The sequence below is a fragment of the Ambystoma mexicanum genome, chromosome 14 (assembly GCF_040938575.1).
Source record: "Ambystoma mexicanum isolate Mex_15411 chromosome 14, UKY_AmexF1_1, whole genome shotgun sequence".
Lineage (NCBI taxonomy): Eukaryota > Metazoa > Chordata > Amphibia > Caudata > Ambystomatidae > Ambystoma > Ambystoma mexicanum.
Genome location: NC_090940.1, coordinates 520,455,861 through 520,476,452, shown reverse-complemented (window position 1 = coordinate 520,476,452; position 20,592 = coordinate 520,455,861). Strand labels below are relative to the sequence as shown.

The 20,592-nt window shown below is 43.8% G+C and overlaps 1 protein-coding gene across 4 annotated transcripts in view; it reads left to right on the top strand.

Moving 5' to 3' along the window:
• The window catches only part of PPP2R5C (protein phosphatase 2 regulatory subunit B'gamma), a 1,570,607-nt gene that overhangs the window by 1,119,351 nt on the left and 430,664 nt on the right, over positions 1-20,592 (top strand). For all 4 annotated transcript variants that reach the window (XM_069637762.1, XM_069637761.1, XM_069637763.1 and 1 more), the window contains one exon: positions 9,424-9,477. In XM_069637762.1, the coding sequence (XP_069493863.1) occupies positions 9,424-9,477 (54 nt within the window). The remainder of the gene's footprint in view (positions 1-9,423; positions 9,478-20,592) is intronic.

The window sequence follows — 20,592 nt, the reverse complement described above, 5'->3', positions numbered from 1 at the left end:
GCCAGAAGGCCTGCAACAAAGTCTCTGTACCGTTGCCATTGGAGAAAGTTCTGCGACTGGTGCAGGGTTAAGCATGTGGATCCTTTTTCATGTGCCATTCCTGTGGTTCTCTTTTTTTTATTTCGTTAGCCCACTCGGGCCTGTAAGTGGGTACCATTAAATGTTACCTGGCGGCGCTGTCCATATTTAAGCGCTAGTCTGACGAGTGTTCTTATTTTAAAATTCCTTCGATTTCTCAGTTTCTGAAAGGGCTCACTAATGTGTTCCCACCGTCTCCTTTCCAAGTGCCCGGTTGGGATTTGAACTTGGTTCTACAATTCCTCATGGGAGCTCCGTTTGAGCCTTTACATTCTTGCCCTTTGAGACTGTTGACCTTAAACTGTATTTTTAGTTGCAGTTACTTCTGCTCGCAGAGTGAGTGAGTTGCAGGCACTTTCCATTAAGCCACCCTTCAGTGTTCCATAAGGACAGGGTTGTTTTAGGGTTTGTCCTTCTTTTCTTCCGAAAGTAGTGTCAGAATTTCATTTAAGCCAGAAGGTCATTTCTTCCGGCGTTCTATCCTCCTTCGCATCCTGGTAAGGAAGAGGAGAGGCTCCATAGGTTGGATCCTAGGAGAGCTTTAAGTTTCTACATCTCGCGCATGTCCTGGGTCAGAGTGGACGATCAGCTCTTTGTAGGATACGCTGGAAGGCGTTTGGGACAAGTTGTTACTAAACAGACTTTGTCTAGATTGATTATCTTGACAATTCCTGAATGTTTCCGCTTGGCGGGTAAGGACCCTCCGGTAGGCCTAGGGGCCCATTCTACTAGGGGTGTGGCTGCCTCTACTGCCCTGCAGAGGGGGGATTCCCATTCGTAACATTTGTGAAGCAGCCACATGGGCCTCTGTCCATACTTTTGTAAAACACTACTCCCCGATTCTATCCACGGGCAAGATTTGGCCTTTGGCAAAGCGGTCCTTCATTCTGCAATTTAATTGGGCATTCTAACATTCTAAATTATTTTCCCACCTCCTTACGTTGGTAATGCTTTGGGAGTCTGTCCTAGATGTGGAATACATCGGAGGAACCAATCCCTTCGAAGAACAAGTTACTTTCTTACCTGGTAACGTTCTTTCGATGGGATGTTCCGATGCCGTATTCCACATCGCTCCCTCCCTACCTACCCCTCTACAGAATTTCTTTTGCAATTGCAGCTTTCGTTTCCGCAAGGCTTTCTGTAGTCATACTGGCAGAAGATTGGTGCCACACGTTCTGGGGGAAAAAACTACAACTGAGGCTATGGGCGCCATGCGTCCTACTTATAACATCCGGTGACGTCGGCTCGACGGAGGCCCTCGAGGACAGCATATCGAGGTCATCGACGCAGGACACAGACGCCAAAAATTTTCAAAAGCAGCACAGCTGTGGTGATTACCTGTCATAGATGTGGAATACGTCGTCGGAACATCCCATCGAAAGAACGTTACCAGGTAAGAAAGTAACTTGTTCATCTAAAGTGGTCCTGGTGATCCTCTATGGACCGGAAACAAAAACGTGTCTGTGGAATGTAGACTGGCAAAGGCTGGAAGGACTGGTCTGGAAGAGAGTATTCTGTCTCCCGTTGAGCCTTCCATCTCCACACTGAGATTCGAACTGGGCTTATGTTCACTCAAATCCCGGGCAGATTGGAAATGAATCTCCCTCTTTCGGCTAATCATTACTGCACATGAGGATACCTTATACTTTGATATTAAGACCCATCTAGTAGCAAAATAATCTAAAATATCTCTTCTAGAAGAAAGGTCAATGGAGGGTCTTGAAAAGGCAGGAACAGATCTGGAGACATTGATACACAACCCTCTGAAGGCAAAAAAGTACTTGGATGAAACCGATTGGATAACCACAATCGATGAGATGCGCTCTCAAACCCCGAAAACCTTTTCTAAAAAGCGGAAAAAAACAAGGGGTCATAGCCCTTCTGAAATTTCCGGACTGGAGGATTAGGATGAACTTTCTCAGAATATGACTCAATATAGCACATACAGGGGATATTCTGTCAGCAAGGGGCAATGGGGGGAAATTCCAACGTCCTATGTAATGTCTGTAAAATCCCCTCCAACTAAACCCTGAAACATCTACTGTTGGAATGTGAGGGGACCTGGCCTGCCAAACTTTCCTTCTTTACAAGACTTGGAGTCGGCAGAGGGGATTACATTGCTGAATTGTTTTGGGCTAGACTAATTTCTGGACATTCGACTTCTCTGACAACGGCAGTGGTAAAAGTCCTTGAAAAACATGATATCGTGATGCGTAAGAAAAGGCCAAAGGTCTCCCCTTGAAAATCTTTTTTCACGAAAATGATATCTTCATTGAAGTTGTAAATGAGCTGGAATCATACCCCCATTTGTTTTACTAATATGGATTGCCTAGGCTCATTTTCTTTCTTCCCCTTTTCTTTTTTTTTTCTTTTTCTTTTTTTGGATATTGTTTTAATGGAATGTATTCCCCCTGTCTACGCTCTTTTTAGCGAATGTAAATTTAAAAATTTAGATTTTTCTATTCTCTAGTTTTTTTTACATTTGATCAGTTATGTTAAGTGGACTTGAGACGCAAGATCGCGATTTGTTATTTCTTTTAATCTTGTGAATGTAAATAGAAAAATGTAAAAGGTTTTTGCATAACCAAATACAAATAAAAAAAAAAGAAGTGGTACTTCCAACCTTTTTTCTGGACCGTAAATCCTCAGCAGACTCTGTCCTGCACTGTCTGGATGTCCACAAGGATCTGAAATTGTATATACACAGAACAAAACACTGCAGGAAATTGGATGGCCTTTTTGTTCCCTTTTGAGCGGGGCGGTGGGAGGGTCTGGGGGGGGGGGACTGAGAAATGCAGGCATCCAAAGCTGCTATTACGAGATGGCTAGTATTGGCTATAGTCAATGTTACGCCTTACAAAAAGGACACCCCCTAAGGCTATTTACACCATGTGGTCAGGGCTAAAGCAAGTGCGGACGCCATCCAAGGACATGTACTGTGGGATACTGTTAAGAAAGATTTCTCCTTAGAGCACCTTTTGTTCCATTGTATGGATTCCCCTCCTCCCCCCAAACATTTAGCTTTTATTTTTGATTCTGACCGCTTTCCACAGTGCAATGAAGCGTTAAGCTTCACTACACTGGCTTTTACTCATCTTTCATGGGGAAATTGACATGTCCTTCAGCTTATAAGTACTGGGAGACTTTGTTTCCCTTGGTCCTGTTACTACTTTTGGTAACTTATCACTTTGGTAACTTTTTATCATTGTACAATTTATCTTACAATTTATCTTACAATGTATCTTACAATGCAGTACAATGGGGTACACTTTTTGTTTTGCCCTAATCTCACACACTGAGGATTGTTGGTTACTCTAGATGTGTTAAAGGGACCAGCTGGTGGCAGCAGTTACTTTTTGGTGCATTTCATTTTAGCCCTACTGCGTTTACTGTGTTTTGATACAAACTGTGGCTTGTGGTCAAACATGGCCATGCCGCAAGGTTTTTTGCTTTTTTGCTTGTCCTTTGACCATCTTGTCTTTTTTACCCTTCTTCCTGGCCTATGTGGCCAGGACAATCCTTATATGGACTTCCAGTGCTATGGGTATTTGCTACCAGGCAGTGGGTTGGGACTGTCTGGCTGCAATCCACAAACTGGTTTTGGTGCGTCTGAGTGGTATGCATGAATTTTGCTGCCAGTGGTCCTGATTGGACCACTGATGTGGTGTGTGTGGGGGCCAGATCTGTTATTGTCTAATGAGTTTCAGCTCTTACCTGGCTTTTATGATAAGAGGACCCCTGCACCCACTCTAGAGAGATCCCAGAAGAAACTGAGCCAAGAAGCTTGTCCAGCTGCAAGACCTGCAAGGAGACCAGAGACCTGTTGAGAGAAGGCCTGGCGACCCAACTTTGCTGTCTTGGTAGAGCCCTGTCTTGTGGAAGACCTCCAGCAGTGCTGCAACCCCTGGAGTGAAGGGATCATCCATTCTCAATGTCAGCTCGGAGTCCTACAAAGAAGAGCCTTTGGGAGTGTCCAGTGACTGACTAGCTCAGAGTTTGGGGTACCGTGCTGCAGACATCGCCGTTACGAGTTGAGGCCTGGAATTTGGGGGATCTTCAGCTTTTGCAACAAGATTTACCTCCGTGAAATGTCGTGGTCCCAGCATTAAGGGGACCCGAGATGGGAGGCGAAGTCTGGCTGTGGGAAATGAATCCCTTTGCGTTGCTGTGCATCGGTGGCCATTGACCGAAACTGCTTACCAGTACTGAGATGGGCCTTGCATAAAGTTCTTTTGCATTTCTCAACTGCAAGACCTTGCACCAGCATTAGTCGCCGACCGAAGGAGTTCTCAGACCTGTGGCCCCTGGGGATCAAGGGCTGAGGATGACAGCGGGACAGCGGACCTTGGACCCTCTTCAGCCGACCTGCCAAGCCCTATGAAGAATGGGAGTAAGGCGGTGAGTTGTAGCGATACATACTTGCCCCACCATCTCCCTCTTAAAGGTTTTGATAACTTTTATAAACTTTTTAAATAGTTTGGCTTTGCCACTGCTTGTTCGCTCATGCATTTCAAAAGTTGGGGACACGTTTGTTTGTTCAACTTGTCGCCTAACCCTTGGTACTGTTCATTGGACCCCAGAGACCCTACCTTCATTTTTTTTTTCAGCTTCACAAAACTTTATGGAACTTTGCTAAACATTTGGGCACAAGGCGCCCCATACATCTTAAGGATGGATTTCGAAGCTACGATTGTATCTCTGTGGACCTGTAGTGCTTATCAGGAGTTTGATGTGCATTTTGCCTGTATATATTTTGCCTGTTATTAATGTTGTGATATTATTACCTGTTGGTAGTCATTTTCACTGTTATTTTGCCGGAAGTATAGAAGTACTTTTATACCTGATTGACAAAGTGTGTTCTTTGACTGTTTCACTGTGTGCGCTCATTGTGAACGCCTTACAAGCTCACCACATCTTGAGGCTTCGCCTAGACCACTCATCCACCTTCCTTGAACTGGTTTGGCTACAGCTCCCAGAGTTGTCCCTGTCACAATACTAGGTTAGCCTTCTATACATCTACCCACCAGGCCAGAGTATACAAAATCAGTCCCAACAGATCTCAACAGGGCTGCTGCGTGGGCTGCCCCATCAGCTTTCTGCAAGCACTATTGTCTTGATACCAGCTCCATTGTTGATACCCGGTTTAGTTGGGTAGTTCTGCAGAACGTATTTGCTGCTATTTAAGCAGCCTCCACCCATGAGTTTTTCATGCTACAAAATGTCCCATCAGTATGGACGAAAGGGGACAGGACATAGGAGTAAGAAACGGTCACTCTAGTGACTACTGTAGTCCGAGTCCTTAGTCCTCTTTCCTCCATGCGTCCTTCCCCACCAAAACTGGTTAACAGTGAGGCATGTGCGCATAGTCAGCGTGCCTTGGCATTCCTTTGCATGCTCTAAATTCAAGTATTTTCTTTCTGTGGCAGATTACCTCAGCAGGTGACTTTGCTCCTGCTACCACCTCCGGAACCCAAGTGGAACTCCTCTTCAGAACTCGGGCAGGGGGTGGAGGAGGACAAGAGGTGGACCTATTTCCCATGAAAGGCAACTCCAAATGCAACTTGTTTGCCAGCCGGTTCCATCAACCAGCCTGCCTGGGCAACACCTTCATGTTTTCATAGATGGAGAGGTTCATATATATGCCTTCACATCCACTCGTACCAAGAGTCGTCCTCCACAGCCAACCTGCAACCATGCAGACGAATACTGGTGGTACCAGCATGGCCGAGGCAGATCTGGTTCTCAGAACTCTTATCTCTCATGTACCCACCCATCAAGCTTCCGCTGGTACACAACCTGCTTTTCAGGGACAAGGGAGTGTTCCTTCAATGAAAGAAAGAAGACTCTACCTAGGGATCCTCCTGTCCCCTGCACACTTTCAATTGTTTGGACAGAAGTCCAATACAGTAATTAGTCAGAGTATGATAATATATTGTACAGTTTCAATGTAGATGAGTAAATAACAAGATCATACCAAGAAATTGTTTTTATAAATAGAGTATATAATTCAATGTCAATGAGAATTTTTTTTGGTTTACAGAAGAGAAAACAATACAGCATCATAGTCTACATAAAGAAATAAGAAAAAAATGAAAAAAATGCAGTCTGTTTTGCTCGGTGATGCATTTCGAGGTTACTTTCCTCTTCTTCAAATGGTCAGTACGGACTCTTTAGAGGAAAGAGACAACGGTGTACAATATTATACTCAAAATATTACACTTTGTTCATACAGTTTTACATAATGTCTACACAAACTAAATATAACAACTTGCTCCCCTGATAAGAGAATCAATATTTTCATAAAATTCCGATGTTTTCACTTTATCAGAGTGTTTTTAACCAACAATCAAAGATTCAATTTATACATATTGGTGGTATTCTGCTGTATCAGCTGACCAATGCCTGTTGCAATCAAATACAAGTGGGGAAACCCCTCAGATGATCGAAATAAAAGTAGGTTGACTGATTCCCCTCTGAATTGTCCACAAGGACATCACTGAATGAGATTAGGACAAAGTTTCCAAGCAGAATTAATGGAAAATACTCATCTATGACAGAGACTCTACTAGAAAGTAAAACATGTATTGTCCCGAAGGACGTCACTGAATGAGATTAAGACAAAAAATCCAAGCAGAGTTAATAGAAAGTACTCATCTACAACAAAGACTCAAGTAAAAAGAGAATCATAATTACAATGTACGGTGCATGATAGGAGACACAGTATAAATGGATATTAAGAAATGTATCTTGGTTAAGCAGGCAAAACCGGTCATTGGTCCAGTGGGTCCAAGGATGGTAACAAGATTGTTCCAGAGGCAAGCTCAAGCATGGAAAAACAAATATATTCAAATATTGTGGCTAAAGAAAGAGTGGTTAAAAAGTCCCTAAGTACCTAGCCCCGTGAAGTGGCATACCTTGGCACTTCATAGTGGCATAATATTGTACAACATTGTCTCTTTCCTCTAAATAGTCCGTATTAGCCATTTGAAGAAGAGGTACTTATCTACATTGAATTTGTACAATATATTATCATACTTTTTGAATTATTACCGTATTGGACTTTTGTCCAAACAATTGAAAGTGTGCAGGGGACGGGAGGATTCCTAGGTAGAATCTTCTTTCTTTCATTGTCTTTTGTAGGGATTTTGTGCCACGATCCTAGTTCCTCCCCCGCACCTAAAATATATAAGAATTATACTCAATACCACAATTTAAAACTTTTCTACCATAAGCTGTGCACCAGTGTCCAAATTTAACAAGGGGGAGTCCTTCACACAGGTCAAGGATTTCACCCACGGCTAGTTTTTTCCTTTGGCCTTTTCTCTACCTTTTTTCCATCTCCCCTTTTTTATTTTCTAATATGGCTTTCCACCCCCTTTTTTTCATTAAAATTACTTTTACAAACAATATGTATCTAGATTGGCATTACTACATTAAGCGATCCTCCGCTTCTATAATTACTCACATATATTATCTACATCATCTCAAGATGTCCGGCTTGTTTTACACACACGTATCGCGGCGTACACCTGACCACGTAAACATCTGTTTCCTAGGCAACCCACAACAACTTAGTAAGATTGAGCCTGCAGGCGAGTTTTCACGGCGTTCTGCTTGCTAGTTTCTGCAGCGGCCTGCTGCTTCATAGCTCGATATTTACATAGGTAAGATGCTTCGCCCACACGATTGCATTCTCGCTAGTCCGCCATGAGAGCAACACATGACTAGACACGATTTATCTTACAGATCTATGACTACGATCACACGGGCAGGCACGGACGATTGTCTTTTCTCCAGGAAGCTTTTAATCGAGCTTCACACACGCGAACAGCAGGTTAGTTTCCTGACCCCATTCTGTAGTTCAGTATAGCTAGCTATTACTTGGCAAATACTCACGTATTTGAATACATGCTTATTTATTTTTCAATTTCTTTTATATTTTTTTTATTTCTTGAACTTTCTCTTTCTTTCTGACTTACCTCAATCGATGAACCTCTCGATGATCCAACCAATTATCTATCCTATGACATATTATTGGTAACGTATATGCAATTTTTCACTCGTGCTTGATTGTCCAAACACGTTTTTTTGATGATTTTCTTGTTCACACTCAATGAATGGTACTTTATTTCTTTATTGTGGAAACTGTGGTTGTCTTGTTAATTACTGCAAATGTATTACCAATGTTAATAGATTTGACCAGAAGGCAGATTAAATATACATGTTGACAGGCCCTGAGGAAGGGTTTTAACCCGAAATACATAGGCCTCAATGTGTAGGCCTCAGTACAGCCTCAAAATCTGAATACCAATGGAGGGACCATAGCTTATGAAAATAATAAGCACAAAATAAAAACGTGTTTGTTTTATAAACCACAACTAACACTTGTAAAATTATAAGTACAGTACTAAAACCAACTCAGAGTGGTATACGGAGTGCAGCCCGCACCGCTGGCTTCACGACCAAGGTCTTCTTTCACGATTTATACAGTGCTTTATCACGGAGGCACTTTCTCCAGCGGGTTTGCACCCCAAGTTTCAAAAGAATCACCTATCAATTTGAATAGAACTCTTTTGAATACATAACGTAGTGCAAAGCTCACAAGCATTTTAAGGATTTCACCCATCCCACCCAAATCACGTGCAAGAAAGTCATTGCCAATCTGGCCAGCATCTTTTCTGAAAAGTTGTGATAACCAAATCGCAGTCTGCCACTGTCTGATATATAGCAACGTGCATTAGTGGGTGACCAAAATCATTTGTGATGTTTTAAACTGGTGGTGACAGGGAAACTCACTGGTTCGATAGGACACATTGCATAGAAGCATGACTTAATGATGAGGAACGTACAGACCATAAATGAGACGTATAAAATTGTAAGGTACTAGCCAGACTTAGATTTAAGTCGTGACCTTAATTCTTTATATGCATACAGCACACATTTCACAATTTCTTAATGTCCAAGAGTTGACATTGGCTGGTGTAAATCTTGAGTACTGCGTGTTTTTTGCTTCCATTGGTTTTTCTCAAAGATTTGCATGTACTGATGTGATTTGTAAGAGGCTTAACTTCAGTCACTAAGCAGGCTTGCATAACGCGTCATACAATTTGATTTGTCCTGAGTGGAAAAGAAAAATGCCTGAAGAAGCCTGGGAAATTTGTTCTAAAACCCCAATCTTCATAATTAATTTCTATTGGCAGTGATGCATATTCTCAACATATAGAGCAACTGTTCTAATGTGGCGTTAAGATATTCTGAAACAAAGTGTTTAAATTAACAAAACGGTTCAAAAAACATTTAACTATGTAAACATAATTAACTGTTTTTATTTTTTTATTCATTTAGCTGGCATACTGTGTGGTTCAGTTTTTAGAGAAAGACAGCACACTCACTGAACCAGTAAGTTGATTTTTAAAAGTCCTTACATTTCTACTTGTAAATTGTTTTTGTAGCCCTTTGCCATGTTCTGCTTTTATTGAAAATGCATGTTTGATTTGTAACATTTTAATATGCTTTACTATACCTTATGTTATGGGGGTATCATAGCATAGTCCATGATAAAGCATCATGGGTGTCCTAGTACAGAATATCTGGAGAGCTACAGGTTGCAGACACCTGTACTAGGAGTGCCGGTGAAGGGCCTGGGGCGCTGTAGATCATTTCTAATTAAGGACTTGGCATTAAAGAATTACATCACTGATCAAATTGACGCTTTTCGAGTAGAAGCCGTTCGTAAGATTTGGGACCATTTAAGTCATACGTAAGAGGGAGACATATTGGTATTGAGGAGGCTTCTAGGAAAATGGTGTCTTAAACTAATTTGGAACACTGGGAAAGTATGTAATCCATGATGGACACATCTGAGAACCCTGACTCGAGGTGGGATGGAAATGAACAGCTACATAAAAAAGTGCAGCGTTCCTGCTAAGAAAATACATGAAGGTCTATTGAGAATGTGTGAGTAGAAGAATAATGCATTGCTAGTGTACAAGGTTAAAAAGGCTGAGGCTCCAAATATCGATGAGAAATAATTGTATCACAGTGATGGTCAAGATTAGGGTGATCCAGGGAGAATGCGGAAATTTTAGAAAGAGTTTTATGAACCAGTGTTCAGCCCCTTTAGAGCATGTGAGGGACTTCCTAGAGAAGAGCAGTATATCCCGACTGACTAATAATTTGGGCTAAGATCTTTCAAGGGACTTCATCCGGGACAATTTATTTAATTGTTTATTTATACAATGCTTATACACAGGAGGAGTGCTTCAAAGCGCTTCAAGGCAGGAAGGGAACAAGGGAATACAGTAACTATTCTTAGACCTTGACGTTTCTGAATGATCTAAACAAAATCTGTGTGGCCGAGTAGTTTAGAAAGGGCGGGCCTCCCAGGGTTGATTGTAGATTTTGACTCTGTACTGCCTAGTGTGTAACATGTTTGCTGCTGTTCTTCACAAAATGTCAGCCGACATCTATGGAATCTGCTCATCACATTTGTCCTAAGTGAGCAACCTTTCTGATTGTGGGAATTATATTCCTATTTCCTTATTAAACAAGGATCTAAAAAAATCTTGGCAATGATTTTTGCGAGAAAGTTAGCCAGCCTTTTACCAAAATGAGCGCACATGGACCAGTTTGCTTTTGTTAATGGGCAAAATGGCTTAGCAAATATGTATGAAACTAAAGGGAGCTCCATACTCAACGGGGACTGAGGGAGCAGCCAAACATAGAGAAACCATAGGGTGTTCCTGTTGGACATAGTTTAAATATGATTTGTGAAACATTCAGCATCAGAACATGCATAGGACTTATTCATCTTTTTCATGATATATCAATTGTTCCAGGAGGACAGCTTAGCGGCAACATGTTCGCCTTGGAAGCAAGACGACACGAAGCAACACCGGTTCGATCCCGGGTCCGCAATTAGAAACCTCTGGGTATTTGGGCACGTTATAAATATGCAACTAAGACAAAAAGAATAACAATTCCGCAACTAAAAAACGAACTATTCCTGTAACAGCGCCTTGATGCCCGTAGGCTGTGTGAGCGCTTTAAAAATGCAAATAAATAAAATAAATCAATTATGGTACAAAGAATGGACCATATATTACATAAGTGTTTTTTTCAGTTCTTCTGAACATTATAAGTACTTAACAAAATACGTAAAAAAACAAAACTAAAGGGTATGTATCACATGACAGCATAAGAAAATAAACACAATTGATTCAAAAGAATGTATAAACATAATGACAGCGATACTAATAGGAACTTATGAATACTAGTACCGAAAAACACTAAAGATGAAAGGCAGGGAAAAGGTGTCATTAAGCAAATACAAGTGGGTGCGATTAGTCACGCACACAAACTGACTTGCCCTGACTGAGGTATGTGCAGATCACAATATTTGGACTGCAACATGAATGTATAGACATTATAAGTACTTATAATTATTTTCTGAAGAACTAAAATAAAAACTGTTTATGTAACCTACGGTCCATAATTGACACATATCATGTACACTATGAATAAGATGAAGTCCTATGTTCCGATGCAGAATGCTTCATGAGTCATATTTAAATTGTGTCCAACGGGAACACCCTTTGGTTTGTGTACTTTAGCAAACATGCGGACACGCCTAGATTTAATTGAGAGAAACAGATGTCCCCATCTTGGCCTTCAGCCTTTATGGGGAGAAGGACATTGCTAGTTAGCTGGAGGGTTTTGCGGAGTGAATGTACCCATTTGATTTTTCAACCTCGTTTACTAACCTGAAAAATATAATCAGTGTGGAGTCCATGGCACAGATTCTTAAAATGAGATCTCTATGAAGTTCTTCTTACCCTGAGGAACCAGACAATTGTGTACACGGTCGCCTTTGTTTGTTCTAGCAATACAATCTTTGTTGGGGACAAGTAGAGGGGCTGGAGTCTCCTTTCACCATTGCGTATTCTTGTACATCCAACTGCGCACTGAAATGTAAAGGAATAACTTGGATAAAATAGTCTCTGCTGCTTCAGTTATTGATTTTATTTTACACGTGGATGGACCCATGTGATTGCCATCTGCGAGGCTGTAAAGGCCAAAGCTCTCTTGTTGTTTTTTATTATAACATCATGCAGATATATCTGTCTTTGTAATGGAGCGCTGCTACTCGGACCCAATACTGTCATGCTCCATACCAGAGTGTTAGGGAGAATTATCTGTTAAGGCTAATTTCCCAAACCTAGTGAGTCCCCCAGCAGCTTTGCTGGATTTTTGGGGTTTAAGTTTTTCTCCTGCTAAGAGTGAGACTCTTTTTCTCCCACTCTTAGGCACGATTTGAGAATGTCCTTTGACTTTGTAATGTATTTTATGGGCTATGGGGTCTTTTACTCCATAGGACATCATGTGTTTTTGCTAAGTGTGATACACAGTACCGTCCGTGCAGTAACACAGGGGTGTCCTAGTGACCCCCAAACATAGACTCCATACCGTGGGACTGACTACTGTCTCCCAGGGCATGTAAAGTCACCATTGGCTTTACTAGTCTTAAATTGTGAACAGAACCAGTACAAACCATCATATTGTGGAAATACTGGTAGGGGTAATTTGATTGCCCCTGGGTCTGTTTTCCAAGGGGGCACTGTCCAGTCCCCCCTTGTCGAGTTTCTGGCTGGTGGCAGTGGATACCACGCAAAATATTCCACCGGAATATTTCCTATGGGATTTTCCCATTCATTTTAAACGCACCACTTTTTGGTGCAATGTTAAAGATACCGCCGGGTTATTTATTTAATATTTATTCCCCGGTTGGGTCTTTTTGCCAGGACTCGGTTTTAAAATGGCGTTTGTGTTTGCCTCTGAAACCCTAACCCAAGTCGAGCCCTTTGTTCCACTTTTGGCAGGCTTCTACACAGAAGCCTCCAAAAGTGGTGCCACTCTGTCTGGTTCTACAGGATGTGTGGGAGAGGGGGGAATAGGCACCCTGGACTGTGTTGCCTTAGCAACTCAAGTCACACTCTTGTGTGATTGGCCCAGTGGTGAGCCGCCCGGCTCACCACTTAGCATGTTTAATTGACAGCTAGGCTGATGGGTTTCTACATAAAAAGCAGGGCTTTGGGGACTGGAACTTCTGAAGTTGCCACAGGACTTAAAGAATCCGAAGAGGGGAGAAGCTGAGCCATCTACAACGACAACACCACCGGTGGAGCCCTGCTGTACGAAACTCACCACTTTCCCGACGACAGAAGAATTTCTTCCAGGAGAGTCTTCTTCCCTTTGAGCTGGTGGGACCAACCAGTTCGCTGTTTTCGCCTTCCTGGATCGTCTTGTGGTCGAATCGCCCGTGCCAAGTACCCCGGGGCCGGATAGCCACGCTTCACCACTTTGACCGCAAATAAAAGGGTAGTACCTTTTAACCGGCAAACTCTACGGCTGGTTTCTTCCCTGGCAGTGCAACGACCTCCAGCTTTCCTCCACGTCGAGATCTTCTCTTCCCCTGGATGAAGCTCCGACTTGCACCCGCTGCCAGGAACAACTGCCCCCGCTGGAGCTTTCTCACCATTTCAGGTACTGTGTCTCGCCTGGTCTCCCTTGCAACAGACTGTCCAAGGTGTCCCGTAAATCCTTGACTCTCTATCCTGGGGTGACCTCGGACCTGTTAACATTACCTTTCTAACTTCATCCAACCTCTTTTGACTTTTCTGCAAAGACTTTGAGTGCATTTCCACTGTGTGATCTTGGGCACATTCCGCCTTGCTCTCTCCAAGAGTGGGCCTGGCCTATGAACTTTTTGCTCTACAGTAGACCCTGCCTTTCTTGATTTGCTGTGGGTTCTTTAAAGTGTTGGTACTGTGTGATTTCCCTATTATGCCCTTTCTCTCCCTTTTTAAACAAATTATTGGAGTGCCATCTATGGTTACGCGCTCACCTCTGTTTTGCTAAATAAGTGGTGTCTTAACCTAGACTTGTCAAATAATTAATTAGGGAGGTGTATATATTTCTAGTGACTGTGTTTGAACTTGCTTGACATATTAGTGCCAGTGTATTTTTACAAGTGTGTCTTTAAATAAATAATTATATACTTTTATACCAAAGCTCTGGTCAGTGTTTGCTTGTGCTACTGTATTTTTAGCCCTATTGTGTATACTCTATATACTGCCTAACTCTTCTTGAGAGAAGTCTGACTGCTCAGCCACAGCTACCAGTTAAATCTGGGTGGTACAGACTGCTACCAATTGTAGTCTTAAACTTTTTGCAGTGATCCCTAAGGGAACTGCACAGGGTTCTGCCTAACAGAGTTATAATGCAAACATGCTGAGGCTACGGACTCCCTTGGCACCAGCTCTGTAGTAGCACAGTGCAGGTTTGAAGGTTGAATTTGCATTGTGACAGCTGCTGGAATGCAACTTTCAAGCAGGCAGAGTTGTTGGCTCTGTAAGCAGAGCCCAGCTATGACTGTACTGATTTGTGTTTAGTTGGTCTGTCTACACAACTGCCATGCAGCACACATTCCAGGATGCGGTCTCTTTGGTCCCCCAGTGAAGGCTAATACCTTTTCCCAGGGTACATAAGTCTCCCAGAGGTCCCCTACGATGTGGGCCTTCAAAGGCAGCACTTACATGACATAAAGCCGCACTCCTGCCAGGGTGCTGACCACTGGGAGTCCCTTTGAAGTTAGCAGGCATGGGAAGAGGATGGAGTTAGAGTAGCCAAAATGAAGAAAGGTGGGACCAAGCCTGATTTGCGAATGGTCTATCCCCTTTTGCAATGGTTTGGCAGGGCGAAGAACGATGGTCTGCCAAGAGCAATGCCAGGGGTTAAAATTATTTCTAAATCTTAGATTTGGGTTCAGGTTTGGTTAGGTTTAGTTAATTGTTATAAGTTTTATACAATTTGAATGCATATCTCTGGTGTAATGGATATGTACATGTTACTTTTCTCATATGTATTATTTTCAAAATGATAGATAAAGTGATTTAAAAAATGTATTATTATTTCTAAACCTTCCAGCCATCACCTGTTTTGCTGAGAGAAGGGTTCCACCGTCTTGGTTTCTGTTAGGATTTTCTGCCACTTTCTAACAGCATCCTCCCACACCCGGCAAACCCTTCCCCACCCGAATTTCTAGTAGGATCACTCTGGGTGTGTCAGAAGGCAAAGTGCACTTGTGAAAACAGCTTGCTTGGACGCCTATCGCCAGCTGTGCTTTGGGGCACACCCCTGTGACATTTTGCTTTATAACAAAAGAAAATCCTCTTTTTTTTTGTTTGTTTTTTTTTTTTATTCATCTCTGGCTCTGAGCAAAAGATTAACCAAGAACTCTGTTGGGAATACAATCTAATCCAGTCCTGTGCCATAGAGGTGAAGACTGATGCTTCCAAGGCAGAGTAAAGCTCCCGCTTTCAAACCCCCTCCCCCAACCATCCCCAGGAAAAGTGGGGGGGAGGATGATAATGACGATGCTGCTGCTGTTGGACCAAGGACTTTTTACTGTCTGCACTGGAACCAGGATCCTGCTTACTGGGGTGAATGACCCCATGTAGGTGCCAGACAACTTTCTGATCAGGAACCATACTGGGACCAGAGTCTTTGGCTTACACCGACACATACTGCTGACCCAGATGCCATCTGTTTGGATCCCCCTTCTCCTCCACAAAGAGTCGTCACCTGTTGACGACCAGATGTTGTTAAACTCCGTATAAAAAAGAGCAGCTGACCATTTTAAAATTGCAATGCATGAAGCCGCGCAAGACTCGGACTTCGTGGAGAATATCCTCAAGGAGAAGACTGCAACTCGCCAAGCCATTCCTTTACTGAATTGTATAAATAAGTGCCTGGCCCCTTCTCTACTGTCCCCATCTCTCACACGGGCAGTTAACCCCTGGGTTGAGAAATTATTTTGCCCATCACTCTTCGACCCCCCCCCCCCTTACATCAGGTGCCATGCCACACCAGACTGCTTGGTCGCTATGACAAATCGGAAGAGAACGGGGGGTACCTCTGTCCTCAGCAGAATCCCCTCTGGACAAAGACTGCAAAAAGCTTTATGCCCTGGTTAAGCGGGTCACCGCATCTGCCGCCTATTCCACAAGGATCGCTAATAACACCATGCGCCTGGCAAGTTAGTGATGTACAGTGAGGCCCTGTGCAGGATGGTCTTTAGGACGCTCCACAGCCCACCCGATCATGCCTGCTGGTGGTCGTGGTTGAAGGCAGAAAAGTAACACAAAACATGCTGAAGAACACACTGCACTCGGCTGGGACCGCTGAATGCACCTTCGTTCAAGGTACCCTGCATAAAAGACATGCCTGGTTAAAACCTTCAGGTTTCAAACGCCGAAACTCGGGCGCCTCGATCAAGCCAGTGGAGGATTAAACCTTTTTTGGGAAAGCGGTTGACGACGCTCTAGACAGGGCAAAGCAAGAACACCAGACTCTAAAGTCACTTAGCCGATCACGGCTTAACTCTTTCACAATCGTGGAGACTCGAACGCATGCCGGTCTTTTTGTGGCAAATCCTTCTCCTGCTCGCCCCTGGCGCAATACGACTGAGGAAATAATTCCTGGTCCTCTTGTAACTTCTAATGCCAGCAAAGAGGCTCTTGTAAGGGCAAGGGTAGAGGCAGAAACACTACTCCTAGAGGCTCCCCATCCTCCACTCGCCGGTTCGGGTCCCCTCCCACACTTCCCGTGTCGGGGGTCGCCTGTCTTTATTCATCCACATCTGAGAGGGGATCACTTCAGATCAGTGGGTACTAAAGACCGTTTCCCACTGGTATTGTGTTGAGTTTCTCCGACCATCTCGCTATCACCCACCGAGAAGCAGACTCCTGTCGCCAGAACAGGTCCTGCTGGAAAAGGGCGCCATCAAAGTAGTGCCCCTTCCCCAGGTAAACAAGGCTATTTATTCAGTGTACTTCCTTGTACCCAAAAAGAAATCTCACCATGCGCCCTGTTCTAAACCTGCAAACAAGTATGACAAACCTCAAAGGTTCAGGATGACAAAACTTCAGGAGGTGATCCCACTGCTGCAGCAGGGGAATTACATGGCCACATTCGACATGAAAGCTGCATACTTTCATATTTCCATGCTGCCAGTGCAAAGAAAGTCCCTCAGGTTCATGATTGAGGACACCCACTATCAGTTCAAGGTTCTCCCTTTCAGCATTGCCTCAGCCCCAAGACAAATACTGAGAGGATGATAGATATCCTCTTCAACCTAGGATTCTCCATCAACGAGAAAAAATCCAGTCTACCCCCCAGCCAAGTAAAACAATTTCTTGGAGCACTAAATCGTACAGAAGACGGGCTCTTCTTTCCCTTCAACGAGAGGGTCCAAAACATGCTGTTCCAGATAGCTCACTATGTAGCCAGCCATCAAGTGACTGTACTCAAAGCCATGCGACTGATGGGGATGATGGCATCCTGCGTCTATCTAGTTCCTCGCGCTCCTCTGTGCATGCGTCCCATGCAAGATTGGCTCTCGAAGCCAGTGGTGTCAGGCCAGCGGGACGATCTAGTGTTTGTCTCAGCAGCCCTCGTTAAGTCTCTGCAGTGGTGGTCGACGGAAAACCTTCACCACCCATGCAGTAGAAGCCACGGCGCACAGCGTGGGGTCCCCAGCAGTAGCATCCAATCAAATCAACCTGTTGGAACTGCTACCAGTATTCAGGACCCTGAAGGCCTTCCAAACACACCTCCAGGGGAAAACAGTTCTAGTCCTGACAGACAGTACTAAGAAACGAACAAGGGGGCACTTGCTCTCTAGGGCTGTCCAAACTGTCCCAAAACATTTGTAAGTGATGCATGTTCCTCCTTTTCAAACATGTTCCAGGGGAACTCAATCTTCTGGCAGATATACGCAGTAGAGACTTCGCCCTACCCGTAGAGCTTGGCGTCTACGGTAGGACATTTTACTAGGTGTCTTTCAAGAATGGGGCTTCCCAAAGATCGACTTATTCGCCATTCTGGAGAATGCCCAGATTACGCCTCCAGGTACCCACAGAACCGCTCCAAGGGGAGCAGTGTTTGGATAACATGGTCCGCAAGATTTGTCTACGCTTCTCCCCCGGATTCCCTTGCTCAACAGAATAGTGCACAAGATGCACCAGGAACCAGTCACGATAATCCTGATGCCCCCTATTTGGGCCTGCCCCCTTTAGTTCCCCATTTTTCATGGCAATGTCCGCCTCCCCTCCCAAGAAGCTGCCGCACTGTCTTAAGATCAGGGAGAGAGAGACTATATCCATGACCTTAAATACTCAGCAGCCTTGCTTCGGAGGTCATAGAGTTTGTGCCCCTTCCGCTCCCTCAGAGATGCATTGACCTACTCAGAGAGGCACGGAAACCTACCACCAGGTAATGCTACTCCAGCAAATGAAAGCACTTTATCTGGTGTAATGTCAAGGTCATCAATCCTATTGATTGCTCACCTAAAGATATCGCCATTTACCAAACTCGCCTGAGATTCCGGTCTGGTTTTCAATTCTCAAAGTCCACTTAACCACACTTTTGGCGTACGCCACGTCCCAGAGCAAGGTTTCATGATGGAAAATTCCTGTAATTAAAGCCTTTATGGAAGGGGTAAAGAGACTTCATCCCCCGATCTTCAACCCAGCTCCCGGGTGGGACCTGAATGTTGCTCTTACCTGACTAATGGGGCCTCCCTTTGAATCCATGCACAAGGCTAGCCTTAAATTACTCACCTACAAGACTGCCTTCTTGGTGGCGATCACCTCTATAAGAAGAGTTGGTGAACTGCAGGCCCTTTCAGTACAGGACCCATTCATCATGATTCACAAAGACAAGGTGACTTTGCGCACACACCCTTGCTTTGCATCCAAATTTATCACAAGGTTCCATCTAACCCAGTCCATAGAACTACCCACCCTTTTCCAGAACCCCACTAACGTGGCGGAAAGAAGCCTCCATACACTGGATTCAAGGAGAGTGGTTATCTACTATCTGGAAAAGGCAAAGCCACTAAGAAAAACAAACCAGTTTTTTGTTTTAGTGGCAGCTGGTAGAGAAGGGGACCCTTTCTCTAAATCGGCTATTCCCAAGTGGATCGTAAACTGCATCACACTGTGTTGCACTTTTGCCAAGAGATATATCTACCATTCACACCTAGAGCACACTCTACTCGGGGCACAGGGGCTACCATAGCATTTATTGCAAATGTTCCTCTAGATACCATTTGCAAAACAGCAACCTGGAGTTCAGTACACACCTCTACACGACACTACTGACTGGATACACAGTCTAGGTCTTATTCTCGGGTGAGACGAGCAGTGCTAAGGCATGCTCTTTGGCACTGTTCCTTCACACATCCCACCACCATCTCTGGGTACAGACTACAAGGCTCCCTCAGGGCAGAAAAAACAACCAGTAGGATCTCGACGCTTGAGATTTTGGATACACTACACGTCACGTTGGGGATAGTGGTACAGTCACGCCCATGCCGACGTACCCTTCCGATCTTCGAAAGATGCAATACTCAGCGATTTACGCTAGATGTCAGACTATATGCCCAGCATGCAAATCTAAGCAGCTACAATCAGAAATGCTAGTAAAGTGAGTAATGCAGGTCATATACTTTGCAACTGGTGACCTTTGGGCACAAGGCCGCAAACTACCTTAGATTTGGACTTTATAAGAGCTAGGGACGCTGTTCTGTGATTATCTTGAAGTGTTCCAATCCATCTGAGTACTCAACTGTGTTTCACTGGTCATTAAATCAAAAACCTATTCTTCATCTCATAAGGGTGAAAGTACATATTTTATAAGGTTGTATGACAATATTTGACTAAATGTTTTACTTAGTGTGCATTTTAAAGACCTAATAAACTATTGTATATTTTTATACTTGCCTGTCTAACTGGAATTATTGGTGTTGCTCCGTGTGGACTCATTGTAGTCCTAAATAACTCTCACACCCTTCTGAGACTTGGCCTTGCTGTTCTGCTACCTTACCTAAACTTGATTTGTTTTTTTTCTAAGCTCTGTGCCTTTCCTGTTCACCCTAATAGGGAGCCCTACCAAAACCCTCCCCCAGGGCTGATTTTGGGAATTGATTTTAACAAATGCCAACAGGTACTTGAAAGATACGTAGTTCCACGTCCCCATCAGCAGTTTGTTTTTTCAAATGTCACCGAATACTGTCAGTTCAGAGTTTTACTGTTTGGACTCCGCACATTGGGTACTCAAGTTCCTGGCACCCGTTATTGTTATGGTATTTATTGAGCGCAGACCTAGCTTCGTGAAGCAACGGAGCATATACCGAGGTATACAACAATACAGATATACAACGGAGTGCTGTACAGAGGAGGTGATGAAGCAGAAGGTGTCAGCAATTCCCAAAAGGTGGGTTTTGGTGGGGGGAACATTTCTGATGAGAATAGGGAACAACCACCATTACCTAATAGTTTCCCTAGCGGTAATGGCACGAGGGGTGGATTACCTGGAGGTGCGGGGGGGTTAAAACCCTAAGGGATTAGGGGTGATAACATGGAAGAGACAGAGTATTGCCACATAACTCAC